Source organism: Chlorocebus sabaeus, chromosome X (assembly GCF_047675955.1).
Source record: "Chlorocebus sabaeus isolate Y175 chromosome X, mChlSab1.0.hap1, whole genome shotgun sequence".
Taxonomy (NCBI): Eukaryota; Metazoa; Chordata; class Mammalia; order Primates; family Cercopithecidae; genus Chlorocebus; species Chlorocebus sabaeus.
Window position 1 is genome coordinate 19,131,174 of NC_132933.1, and position 14,457 is coordinate 19,145,630.

The following is a 14,457-nucleotide window of genomic DNA, read 5'->3' on the forward strand; positions in this document are numbered from 1 at the left end:
CAGTTAGAATTACAGCCAGGATGCCTCTGATAGTATCCCAAGAAAGATAATGTTATGTGGTAGATGTTTTTCTGACCTGAGTGGTTCCTTTAACATGCCTTTTCCTCTTTTCACAGATCAGCTATCAGAAAGACCATGTGGACGTTCCTCTTCTCTTAGTACTGCTAATAATTCTCAGACAAACCCACAGGGAGCAGTTTCTAGCACAGTTTCAGGGCTGCAAAGGCAGTCAAAGACAGTGGTAAGTATAGTCCCCAATTCTCCGTCTGTTTTAAAATCCATAAAATTAGATTGATATCCTAGTTGCATCTCCATATGTGGTGAGACAGCCATCCGGTTTGTTTTGGGCATCACTGAGAAAACTAATTATAAACTGAGCACCAATTCAGGCTGGCCCGAAGGAGCAAATCAAAGGCAAGTGGGGGGGACAAAAATCCAGATTGACGCTCCAGCTCTGTCCCTTGCAAGAATTAGGCAAGTCACTTAACTGAGAATGCTATGCAAATGGAAGTCATTATGGCTACTTTCTGATGGCAATTTGCTATTATTTTCCCTATCCTTTGTTTTATTGGAACTAAATAGTGCCTGACACATAGTAGGCAATCAATAAATATTGATCAGTATCCTCATTATTATTGTCATTTTTATTTTTCTCTTTCCATTCCTAATGAGGAAGGCCTGATTTTAAATTTCAGTCTATGATGAGCTTCTATATTGGGATCTCCCAGTTGCCTTTTCACTTGGTCTTATTGGGAGCTTTTATTTGGGAGGAAATGCCTCATCTTCTACTCTTTGGGTGAAACCTTTATTTCCTGTCAAAAGCCACCCACTTCTAGTGAGACGTTATGACCAATTACTTCCAAAGCATTTGAGTATGTGGTTCTTAACCTTTTTAGATCACAGATCCCTTTGAAAGGCTGATGAGCACTATGGCTCTACACCCTGGTACCCTCTTAAATTGTATACAAAAGCCCATGTGTATGAACTCGTTTAGACAAAGATCTGTTGTGCTTATCATATTCTCTAAGGGGTCTGTGACCCTCAGAAAGGAAGTCCAGTTTATACATAACAGATTAGAAATTCCTGACTTCATATATCCATGTAATAAAACTGCAGTTGTACCCCCTAAATCTATAAAAATAAAAAAATGGAAAAAAAAATTCCTGACTTAGGCAACTATGGGGTATTTGATCTTTGCATATAAATAAGTCTTAGCCAAATTAAGATATCCTTAGTAATTAGGAGATGGGAGGCAGATTTTTATGGAGGGTAGGTTAGTACATCTTAGTTATTTAATTATGTGGACTGTTTGTGTGTTGAGTAGAGGCAGGGTGGAATAGCTTATCCACAGTGGAATAGCTTATCACTCTACTTTGTTATCTGGCTTAGTTAAATAGATAATCTTTAGATAATGGGGAGGGGTCTGGAGAGAAAAATGAAAGCTATGACTCACTTCAAAATACACATTCTCACAAATGCCAAAGCTTATATACTGTTTTGAGGGATTTATTAATCCCTCTGAGACCCATTCATGGACTCCTAAGTTAAAAACTCAGGACTGAGATAGATTTGGGGTTTTGTCTTTGCTTCCTCCACTTTATTTGCCTAAATCCATATCATTTCTACCCCTGCCTTATTTAGATGAGTGCTTAATCTGGTGTGGCTTTTGTTTCTCTAGGAGATGACGGAAAATGGAAGTCATCAGTTAATAGTAAAAGCAAGATTCAACTTTAAGCAGACTAATGAGGATGAACTGTCAGTTTGTAAGGGGGACATCATTTACGTCACTCGAGTTGAAGAAGGAGGCTGGTGGGAAGGCACATTAAATGGGAGAACAGGCTGGTTTCCCAGTAATTATGTCCGTGAAATTAAATCCAGTGGTAAGTGAAGTTTTTAAAAGCCTTTTTGATTGTGACTCTTGTTCTTTCTTGGTATTCTTACTGAAAATTGTGTAGTTTTAATTGGTTAACAGAAACTGTTTATACTTGTATGTGTATGCCAAAAATAAGAGTAGAACAGAACTGGGAAAAATCTGTGATTAGATATTTTGAAACAAATTGTATTTAGATTACATTAAGGCAGCAGAAAAATAAAAAAAGCAAAGGAATTCAAAGCTCAGACAACTGGTCCACCCTAACTGTATCCCTTTATGTCTACTAATTCTAGCCCATGTTATATAGTACATAGTCCTTCTCACTACTCTAAAACTTACCATGGCAGAATCCAATAATAAGAGAGGCCATGTGCTAACTTCCTTTTTTTAGCCCTAAGCCCTGTAAGCAGACCTAAGACTAAATGCCTCAGACATGAGAGATGATAATGATAGGGCTGCAGGAAGCTGGCCACTTTGATTCTGAACAAGATTGCCCTTAACTCACTGCATACTGCTAACTGTTTACCTTTGTTTGGTAACAATAGCCAGAGAATGACATCGAATTGCTCTTCAGTGGTCTTTTCTTCTCTCTCTTTCTCTCTTTTTATTTTTTTTTAGACCGGGTCTCGCTCTGTTACCCAGGCACAGTGCAGTGGCTATCACAGCTCACTGCAGCCTGAACCTCCTGGGCTCAAGTGATCTTCTTGCCTCAGCCTCCCAAGTATTTGGGACTACAGGTGCACGCCACCACACCCAGTTAATGTTTAAACTTTTTGTGGACAGGATCTCCCTGTGTTGCCCAGGCTGGTCTTGAGCTCCTGGGCTCAAGTGATCTTCCTGTGTCTGCCTCCCAGGGTGCTGGGATTACAGACATGAGCCACTGAGCCTGGCCACTCTTCAGTAGTTTTCCTTAGAGTTCTTTTGATAATTCACTTGCCCTATATTGTTTAAGAAGATAGGCTCCGCTGATATTGCAAAAAACCCAGCAAACCCTTATACATAAAAATATGTCACAATACACATAAAACAGCATTTAGTTATTCACATTACTACATCTCTTTACTTTTCAAAAATATTTACACAAGGGCTCTTTTGAGTGGTTAGCTCCTCAGTGCATCATTTCTTTTGTAGATATCTTATTGCTTTTTCAATGCCTCAAAATTGATACTATTAATTAATTAATAAAATTATAGGCTCATTGTAAGTAAAACGAAACGTTGTGGAAATATACAGTTGACTCTTGAACAACATGGGAATTAAGGGCACTGAGCCCCCATGCAGTTGAAAATCCATGTATAACTTTTGACTCCTCCAAAACTTAACTTCTAATAGCCTACTGTTGATTGGAAGCCTTACTGATTGTATGTTATATGTATTATATACTGTGTTCTTATAATAAAGTAAGCTAGGGAAAAGAAAATGTTATTAAGAAAATCATAAAGAAGAGAAAATACATTTACTATTAGTTAGGTGAAAGTAGATCATCATAAAGGTCTTCATCTTCATTGCCTTCATGTATAAATAGGATGGGCCTGCAAAGTTTGAACCCATGTTGTTCAAGGGTCAGCTGTATAATGTAGATAATGAAAATTCCTCTTCTCTTTGCACCCTCCCCCAGATAACCAGAGTTAGGAGCTTTTTCCTAAAGTGTTTAAGATAAAATTAATTTGCACACTTTTCTGTGTTCTGTGTTGTGTTAAAAGGGGTATCTCCTTTAATGGAACATGTTTACTAGCAGACTTGCAATTATATACCTATATGGAGACTTCTTAGCATTTTTAATTACTGGGAATCAAGAAGATTCTGTTGAGCCCTGGAGTATTTCCACAGGCTTTGCCTGGAATTTCCTTGGTTTTGATGATATTCACAGACGATTTTTACCTCTCACTACATCTTTCAATTGATTTAATTTTGTTGAGAGGATCCCTGAAAGATTTTCCAGATTCACTCTAACATTGTTCCCTGATACAGTGTCTTTATCTGCAAAACTGAAAGGAGCAGTAATTTTGTCCAGGAATCCCAAGCACTGCTGAGGGGACCTGGGAAGTGAACAGCACACCCTCAATTTGACGACTCTCCTTATAATGTCCCTCACTGTGATTGCTTGTAGCAGTCCGGCCACTCCCTTATAGACTGCCCCAGGTTATTTGTCCTGGTCTTAGGGCTCTTCTTTTTAAAATTTCTCCTATATTCTCTCTGGTTTAGAACTCAGCTTAGGATTCATGTGGCAAGATCCAGCTCTGATTTGAGCACTTAGGTAACCCTTAGAAGCATCTAACCCAACTGTCAAGGACAGGTCTGAGTTGCTTGGGCCAGGAAATGAGTGCTAGTCAGGGAAGGCCTGGAACTAGTAGTGTACGGAACAACCTCTCTCATTTAGCTTATGACAGCAGCTTCCTAATTGGCATCTCTGCCCCTGTTTTTGTCACTCCTGTAATCCAGTCTAAACTCAGTACCCAGAGTGATTCTTTCAAAATGTAACTTGGGGCCGGGCACAGTGGCTCATGCCTGTCGTCCCAGCACTTTGGGAGGCTGAGGCGGGCAGATCACTTGAGGTTAGGAATTCACGATCAGCCTGAGCAACATGGAGAAACCCCATCTCTACTAAAAATACAAAAATTAGCTGGGCATGGTGGCGCATGCCTATAGTCCTAGCTACTTGGGAGGCTGAGACAGGAGAATAGTTTGAACCCAGGAGGCGGAGGTTGCAGTGAGCTGAGATTGTGCTACTGCACTCCAGCCTGGGTGACAGAGCGAGACTCTGTCTCAAAATAATAATAATAATAATAATAATAATAATAATAATAATGTAACTTGTGTCATGGCTCCCCATCTCAAAAAAAGAAAAGGCCAAGGTCATCACAATAGCCTCCAAGGCCCTCCAGGATCTGGCCTTCCATTGCCCTTCTGGCCTCCTCTCTCATCTCTCTTCCCCTCACTCATTCCACTTTAGCCACACTGGTCTCTTGGCTGCCTGTGCCAGACAGGCTCCTGCCTCACTTGGTGTCCCCCTGTCTGGAACACTCTTCAGCTGTCAGCACGGCTGGCTTCCTCACCTCCTTCAGGTCCACTCACTTGTCCACTTCACAGGAGGGCCTTTCCTGGTCGCCCAGGAGAAAATTTAACCCTATACCCACTCCCTCTATCCCCCTTCCCTGCTTAAATTTTTTTGCTTATTATTTTTCCCCATCTAACATAATACACATTACTTATTTATTTCATTTACTGTTGATATTTTACCATTAGAAATGTAAATACCACAAGGGCAGAGACCATTTTGTTTATACTCAGTAAATATTTGTAAAATGAATGAATATTACGGGATAGGTAATTCAATTCTGTTCAGCTTGTTCACTGAGTACCTCCTAGGCACTCAGGGGGTCTATAACAATCTATACCTCATAGACGCCGTCCTCTAGCACCTTACAGTCTAGTAATCAACACAGGTTTGTGCACAACTAACTGTTACAGTCCAGGACAGAGTAAGTAACACAGACAAAGGACTGAGTAAGATGCTGTAGGAACAGTGAAGAAACAATTTGATTAACAATAACATAAGGAGTGGGGAAGCACTTGAATTGGGTCTTGAAGGACAGAAGAAGCTTCTGAATGGGAGAAGAAGATTAGAGGGAATTTTTAAGTTCAAGCATGGAAGTAAGAGTGGATGGTGGGGTAATTTGGGTTGAGAATCAGATGCATGACGATAAGGAATGGGATCTTGAGCTGGAACTACATTAAGAGGTGGTGTCAATGTCAAGTTTTAGGCAAGGGATAACATGGTTTAGGGAGATCTTTCTGGAGGTAACGTGGGGGATGGATTTCAGGGAAGTGGTGGGAATAACCAGCAAGGGTGTAGAGAAACTAGCAGAGGCTACTGCTAAGGTCCAGGCAATCCAGATAGTGGTATGGACTGCTGTGGGGATAGTGGGGAGGAAGAGAAGTGGATGGATGCAGTATATACTGTTGAAATGAAATTTTAAAAACTTGCTGATGATTAGTTTTGAGGATAAGGGAACAGATGAGAACAATACCAAGTCTAGAGGTCCAGCTTGATGGTGAGCTCCTTAATGGCATGCAGTGTCATGCACCTAGCCAGCCCACAAAGGTTGATTTCTCTTAATGAGGGCGTCAGTCTCTGTCTTGGACACTGGTGTGGTGGAGAAGCATAAGACATGGCTTTTGCCTTCAGGGTGTTCATACTCCATTGTAGAAAGACATCATTAGAATACAATATGATAAGTTTAGTGATAGAGCTAAATACAGGATGCTATGGGGAGGTGGGAAGAGAAGAGAGGAATATAACTCATCTTGACAGGGAAGTCAAGGGGACTTATTCATCTTTGTATACTGTCTTGTCTCCATATGCCTAACATGGTGCTTTAGACATAGGAAATGTTTGATGTGTGCTGAACTCTGTTAATAGAGAAGATAGGAGGAGGCAGAGGTTGAGTGTGCATGTCTCTCTGTGTGTCTGTGTTGGGGGGGTGATTGGTACTGAAGATGATGAACTGTTTTGTACTTGAGCAGAGGTGCACCGAGTCATAGGTCTGAAGATTTCTAGCAAGTAGTTGGCAGTATGGTTATGGAGCACAGGAGAGAGATAAGAGCTGGTGATGAGGCAACTGACAGTATAAGTCAGTGGACAATGAAGTGTAAAATATATAGCAGAGCATTGGTGTTCAGAGACAGAGAGTGCGTTGTGCCTGAAGAGGTTGGGGGAGGCTTCCTGGAGGAGATAGGGCTTAAACTGAACACTGAAAGACAGATAGGCTGTGAATAGGCCCAGAAGAGAGGCAAGGACAATCTAAATCATAGTGATTGTTCAGGGAAAACAAAACACACGATGGTTCTGTGGTAGGACTGAGCAGAGTGAGCTTGAGGGACAATGGAAGAGACTAGCTTCAGGTAATAAAAATGTCTTGCTGGGAAAGTAGGTGCTCAATGAATCTTTGTTGACTTGAATTCTTTCCTACCCCAACTCTTGCTACCACCACAAAATAGTAGGTAAGCCAAAACCTATCTAGGATGCTGCCAAGGAATATTTTAAATTAAATGCTATGCTGTGTTATGTTTGGTCTAGAAAATACTTTTCCATTTTTAATTAATTAATTAATCTTTCTCTCTGTCTTTTTTTTTTTTAAACACGGTATCTCACTGTGTTGCCCAGGCTGGTTTCAAAACTCCTGGGCTCTAGCGATCCTCCTGCCATGGCCATCCAAAGTTCTGGGATTACAGAGGTGAGCCACCATGCGTGGCCTTCATTTCTTTCAACGAACTCCATACTGATGTATATATTTTTTTCTTTTTTGAGATGGAGTTTCACTCTTGTTGCCCAGGCTGGAGTGCAATGGCACGATCTCAGCTCCCCACAACCTCTGCCTCCCGGGTTCAAGCGAGTATCCTACCTCAGCCTCCTAAGTAGCTGGGATTGCAGGCATGCGTCACCATGCCTGGCTAATTTTGTAATTTTAGTAAAGAATGTTGATCAGGCTGGTCTCAAACTCTCGACCTCAGGTGATCCGCCCGCCTCGGCCTCCCATAGTGCTGGGATTACAGGCGTGAGCCACCGCGCCCAGCCAACGTAGAGTTTTAAACCCCATTGCCATACAACCTTTTAGGCCATTTATTAAATTCAATCAGGCATGGAACTAAAAATCTTTAGCGATCTCAGTCTGCTTACTATTGGGTCAAACATATAACACTGTGGCCACTCGAAGAGTCAGTAATTCTGACACATTCATACATGCAGCCTGGAGGGCGGAGGGACATTTAGCCTGATACTACACATTCTTTTGTAATGTCTTAAAAGCAGAACAAAACAAGCCCAAAGCCATACAACCCTCACCCTGCAGATTGCTGTGCCATGGGAGTGCTGTGCGTAGTTTTCCTCCCTTCAGTCTGTCATTGACAAGAGCACTTTGTGCTCTGGTAAATTTGCCCTTGGAGAGTGGCATTTTAAGTTTTGGATTCCACTGTAACTCTCCTCTAGAGATAATTATGGCCAAAGCTCTGGGGACAGCTTTTTCCCACTCTTTGAGAAGAGGCTGATTTCACAGGTCGTATAGCATAAAAAATCACCCACCTAATACTATAGAAAGTTAAGAAATAGAAGACTTGAGTATGAAACACACACACACACACACACACACACACACACACACCCCTACCTCTTTTTAACATGAGCTTGTGGCTGAAAGTAGAGTAAGTTTTTGTGACCATGATGATAAAAACCTCTCTCCAAGGATGATTGAACCTGGACATTGATGACATCATGAAGCCATTGTCATCAATTCTGCTTGCCTACCTCTGGATTTCCTATTACATGAAAAAAAACCCCTATTTTGACCAAAAATATGTTTTTTTAAGGATCTTATTTCATGAAAAATACATGTATTAATAACTTAGTCATTATATAAGTTACAGAACTTTTTTTTTTTTTTTTTTTTTTTTGAGACGGAGTCTGGCTCTGTGGCCCAGGCTGGAGTGTAGTGGCCGATCCCAGCTCACTGCAAACTCCGCCTCCCGGGTTTACACCATTCTCCTGCCTCAGCCTCCCGAGTAGCTGGGACTATAGGCGCCGCCACCTCGCCCGGCTAGTTTTTTGTATTTTTTTTTTTAGTAGAGACGGGGTTTCATCGTGTTAGCCAGGATGGTCTCCATCTCCTGACCTTGTGATCCGCCCGTCTCGGCCTCCCAAAGTGCTGGGATTACAGGCTTGAGCCACTGCGCCCGGCCTACAGAACATATATTAAGGGACTTTGCTCTTGTATTTCATTTGAGCCAGATACATTATAAATGAGAAAATTAGCCACTTATATACAATTTTCCATTCTCTTTTAAAAATCAGTGGTAACTTGTAAGTTAACTTGTTATTAATACATCAAAGTAATTTCTGCTAGTACAGTGGCAACTTAATGGTGATTATATCCTTTTTAAATTTTTGTCTCTGTTCTGTTACCTAGAAAGGTTGAGGGTTTTGTTGGTACTTTGCATTAAAAATTTCCTGGCAAAATTTTTAAGCCAAGAAATTATTGAGGCAAGTGCGATTGAGCAGATATTTTAAACAAATTCTATTTTCTCCCACTGATTCAATTAAGAGGTCATCAAATCCTTCTTCTAAAACTTCTTATTAGCAGTAAATATAGATATCAGTTGAGGGGATTAGGTACATGGTTAATTAAATTTGTATTAAGGCAGATTAAGAAATCAGTCTTCCTGCTCATTATAAACCAAAGCTAGGATTGAGCTTTATATTTAGACTTCCTGTTTTAATCCCCTGGGTGTATCACATAGATGTTTCCTGTCCAGAGAGACTATTTGTCACTCGATTTCTTTTTGTCCTATCACCACCAACAGGCAATAGTAATCTGCACACCAGCAAAGGAAGAGAAAGAATCAAAAATTTAATTGGAAAGGGATCTTTACATCAGAATCAGGAGGATTTCTTATGCCTGTATTTGTGTGACACTCTTGTTTGAGTTATATTATACAAACAATCCATTGGAATTCTTCACTATATTGACTGATTTTCCCCCCTCCACTGATTGGATTACCCAATCTCCTCATTGCTTTAGAACACCACCTAAAATGTTTACATTTTCCTGTTTGTTCTAGTTAGGTCACTTTCTAATCTGCCACCAGGGACTGAACTTGTCTCCTCAGAACCTCCACATATTCATTCCTTCTTTGCATGTTGCTGAGTGTGGGTTTCAGAGAGTCTTTCACGTGGCGGGAGTAAGGAGTGGTAGGGGTGGGGGTGGGGAGCAAAGAAGGAACAAGAGGCCAGAAACTGTCACTGAGGTCATAGTGCTGGTGTTTTTCTCTTTGCATTCCCTCTTGTAGTGTTTCATGGAGCCAGTCATTTGCAAGGTCTACGTTTTTTTAGACTTTCCAAGTTTATCCTTGGCCAAATCTGTCTCCCTTCTGTTCTTTGTGTTAATTCCCCAGCTTAGACCAAGACTGCAGAGAGAGCTAGAACTTCAGTGCTATGCTGAATTAATAGTGGTGAGAGCATGCATCCTTGCCTTGTTCCTGATCTTAGGGGGAAAGCATTTAGCATTCGGTCTTTCCCCCTTTTATAAGATGCTAACTGTAGGTTTTTTGTAGACGCACTTTATTAAGTTGAAGAAGTTCTTTATTCTTATTTTTTCCACGAGTTACTTTTTCTCAAATAGGTGTTTAATTTTGTCAAGTGCTTTTTTCTGCATCGATTAATATTATCATGTGACTTTTTTCTTTTAAGAATGTTAAGATCATGGGTTACATTAATGGATTTTAAAATATTTAACCAACCTAGGATGAATCCCATAGTATACAATTCTTTTAAAATATTGCTGAATTCTACTTGCTAATATTTTGTAAACTTTTTTGCATCTATATTCATGAGGGATATTGGTCTGCAGTTTTCTTTTTTGCACTGCTTTTGTATGGCTTTGGTGTCTCAGTGTAATAGGGATTTCATAAAATGACTTGGGAAGTGATCTCTTTTATTTTCTATGTGACATTATATGGAATTAGTATTGATTCTTCCTTAAACAGTTAATAGAATTCTCCAGTGACACCTTATGGGCCTGGAGATTTCCTTTTTCAGAGTTTTAAATTTACAAGTTCAATTTCCTTAATAGTTATAAGGCCATTCAAATGATCTATTTCATATTGGGTGAGTTGCGGTAGTTTTTGTTTTCTGAGGAATTGGTTCATTTCACACCTAAGTGTCAAATTTATGTATGTAGAGTTGTTTGTAGTATTCCGTTATTATCCTTTTTATATCTCCAGGGTCTGGACTGATGTTCCCTGTTTCATTTCTGATAGTGCTCACATTTTCCCAGGAAAGCCTTATGAACCACCAGTGGATCCAGGTGGATCTTGAACTAGCATAAAGCTTCCAGGAACTGGCTATGCTCCACTTGTCCTCACCGGGGAGTGACAGAATTGTCCCTCATTGCTACTTTTCTGCCTTATTTTCACTCTGCCTAACCTGATCCCACTGGATAACTCACTGTCACAAGAACAGTTCTGCCTTGAGCATTGCCATTTATACATCTGTGTTTCTGAAATCTTCCCCGAAAAGAAAACTCTGTACTGCCTTCCCTGCCTGTTTGAATTCCATCTGCCCTTCAGGGCCAGATCGAGTACCTCCTTCCCAGCAAGGTCTTCTCTAACCATCCCAGATCAAACTCATAGCCTCTCTGAACTCCAGCAGGAACCCCTGTCCATGCCATTGACCAAGCCCTTCAGTAGCTTTATCTCTGGGTATCATATTGGTTAGGAACACAGGCTCTTGTCAAGACATACCTGGGCTTCAGTCTTGGCTCTGCCATTTCCTAGCTGCATGCCGTGAGACAACTGACTTCACTTCCTCGAATCTTAGTGGCCTCCTCTGTAAAATGAGAAGATAGTCTGCCTGTCAGAGTTGTTGTAAAGATCAAATAATGTGTCTTAAAAGCTATTAAGTATGAAATAAATATTAGGGACATTCCAATACAATAATAATTAAAAATCAAGGTTAAATGGGAAAATATTTATAAAATAATATTGTAATAGAAGAATTATAAAACTGCAGGTAAGGTTAGAAAGATCCAAGAGTGTGTGCATGTGTATGTTCACAAACATACATAAAAGAAAGGGAAGACACATTTCAAAAACAGTCTAAATGATGATGGTTAGCTCTAGGTAATGGGCTAATTGCTGGGTTTTATTTTCTGTTCTATATTTTAAATTTTTGAGGGTGGGACTGCAATAGATTTATAATTTGAAAATATTATTTAAAAAAGAAAAATGAAGATCTGATGATATGTTATTATTTGGTTATTTATACTGCACCATACTTTAGAAAGGGTTTAAAACAGCATACAGTATAGCAAGTTAAAATTAAAATATAAAACAAAGTGAAGCAGAGGAGAAAATGCAGGTAGGAAAGATGCTATGTTATGACACTGCTAAAAATTTGTTATGAATGTCTCATATTTTTATTGTGTGTTTTTTTTTTAAAGAATGTCCTAGGATTTCCTTTAGTCATGAGTTTAACAAGTAAGATTAATTTAGGTAAAAGAAGGGCAGCATTTTACAACGCAATGGAATAGTATTAAAATTATACTTAAAATAGAATAATGTCCTGCTAGTTTTCATCGAGTTAAACCTTCTGATTATTTTGTTGTTGGCATAGTAGACACACCCAAGAAAAGCATGCTTGCCATTATTTATATTTTATTATACTTGTATAGTAAATTGCACGTTATAAGTACAGATGCTTCTTGAGTTACGATGGGGTTACATACTGATAAACCCATTGTAAGTTGAAAGTATCATAAATCAAGAATACATTTAATACACCTAACCTACTGAACATCATAGCTTAGCCTAGCCTACCTTAAATGTGCTCAGAAAACTTACAGTAGCCTGCAGTTGGGCAAAATTATCTAACACAAAGCCTATTTTATAATAAAGTATTTATTAGGTCATGTACACAGTAGTTTGCCAAGGCAGGAAAATGTCAAAATAAATTATGATTTCCACTGAATGTGTATCGCTGTTGCACCATTGTTAAGTTGAAAAATCATAAGTTGAACCATCATAAGTTGGCGACTGTCTGTATGCATTTGTCTAGTATTGGTTTTGCATATCTGTTTTGAATAAGTTGAATGGAGAGGGCAGACAAACCCCATCCAGGAGTAAAGTTCTTGCCCTGGCCCTGCTATTTCTTAGTTAGGTCTTAACTCCTTGGCTTATTCCTCCTTTGGAAATTGAGGGGTCTAGACAAGAAGGTCTAACTTTGACCATCTATAGTTTAGCATAGTTGTAGTTTCATTTGTTTAAGAATGTACATTTCCATTGATCCTTCCACTGGGAATCTTTATAGCATGTTAGTTGACCTGTGTTATAAAATGTTCATAATAGCCTTCTGTGATATTAACATAATTTAAATGTCTTTTTCACAGAGAGACCTCTCTCCCCCAAGGCCATCAAAGGATTTGAAACTGCTCCACTTACCAAGAATTATTATACTGTGGTAAGTGTTCAGATGATGAATAAAAATTTTCTTGACTCTATATGGAACTTTTTCACTTGTCAAACCATTGATGTATTGAGGTGACACAAAGGAAAGACTGAATAAAGTTGCATGCATGAGTCCAATGCCATTCGCATTACAGTGGAGCTCTTCTACTTATATGCTTCTTACAGATATCTAGAAGTCACATCTACCGTGCTGAAAAATTCAAAGGTAGCACGGATTCAGAGCAAACCCTATTAAACAGCATGAAATAGAAATTGGCTAATATGTAAGAATTATGGTGAAATTCAGCAGTTAGATATACCCTTACCAGATATTTAGAAGGTGAATTTCCAAGTTCCTGTAATGCAATAAATTTTAAGTGGTTGCATTTTGTGATTTTACTTCAGAATCAATGACTTCGTTATTATATCCTCTGGAATATTATCATCCTTTAAAGAGAGCCGAAAAGGAAAACTGCCCTTTGGCACAGTGGGAGGAATGACATGGCTCTGGCTTAAACACAGATATGTCAAAATATGTTAGCTATAAATAGGGTATGTGCAATACTCAAAATAAATCCCTATTTGAAAAAGAAATCGCATCATTCTCCTTCATCTACTCTCTGCTTTCTCTTCACGTCTCCTTTCCAGACTTGGCCCAGTCACTAATTAAAAGGTCAAGTCATGATTAACCTCTAAGTTTCCCTGTCTGGTAGCCTTGTCATTCCCCCAGCCGCGCCTCACCACCTCAGCTGAAATACAGTTTCACTTTTTTACCCAGTGTTCTATGTGCATTTGTCTTGCATACTCATCTCCCTTTGTGCATGGATAGAGTTTTTAAACATCTCTATACAGGTATGTGAATATCATTTGGTTTCAAAAAGTTGAATTTCACTCTTCAGTGAATTTGCTCCATAATGATGACATGAGCAACAGAGAATATGAAAAATCAAGAAGGAACTCACTAGCTAACATGGACAATAAATAATCACAGGGCACTATTTTGTTAATATCTTTTATCTTACGTTTCCAAGGCTAAAATATATTACCCAGCAGAGGTAGATTCCCTTCTCCCTTACTTCCTGATCACTTCTTTCAGCTTTTAGATAACTCCTAATTATTTAATTTTTAAAGAAAGGTTGTAGTGGAATGATGGATGAAAATATTACCATAGCTGCTTCTACCTGTGGGTCTGGAGCATATCATCACTCTGCTTTGGATCTCTCTCTGCCTCTGCTGATTCTACCAACTTAAAATGTGGTTGGGATTATCCAAGGCAGAGTAAACTCTGTGATTCTCATGGAATTTATATCAATCCTATATATATAATGGTCAAACTCTGGACATGCTGCAGTTTATATATCCCACCTCCTGTTGGAAGACATGTTGTTTCTAGTTCCTTGCTGTTATAGACAATTCTGCATTGAATAGCTTATATATATATCACTTGTCAAAGTATATGAAGATCTGTATGGTGAAAGTTAAGTGCTTAGGTCAAAGGATGTATATGTTTAACAATTTTTTTTGGTAGATATTATCCCAAACCTCAGACCTAATAAAGAAAACAAATGTCTTGGGGGAACCATGATAGC

At 39.3% G+C, this 14,457-nt stretch overlaps 1 protein-coding gene across 2 annotated transcripts in view; it reads left to right on the top strand.

The window, feature by feature from the left end:
* The window catches only part of LOC103232641 (rho guanine nucleotide exchange factor 6), a 64,584-nt gene extending 51,126 nt beyond the window's left edge, over nt 1–13,458 (top strand). For both annotated transcript variants that reach the window (XM_073013394.1, XM_073013393.1), the window contains 3 exons: nt 117–241; nt 1,679–1,880; nt 12,811–13,458. In XM_073013394.1, the coding sequence (XP_072869495.1) occupies nt 117–241; nt 1,679–1,880; nt 12,811–12,965 (482 nt within the window). In that variant the 3' untranslated portion in view covers nt 12,966–13,458. The remainder of the gene's footprint in view (nt 1–116; nt 242–1,678; nt 1,881–12,810) is intronic.
* Nucleotides 13,459–14,457: the final 999 nt, after the last annotated feature.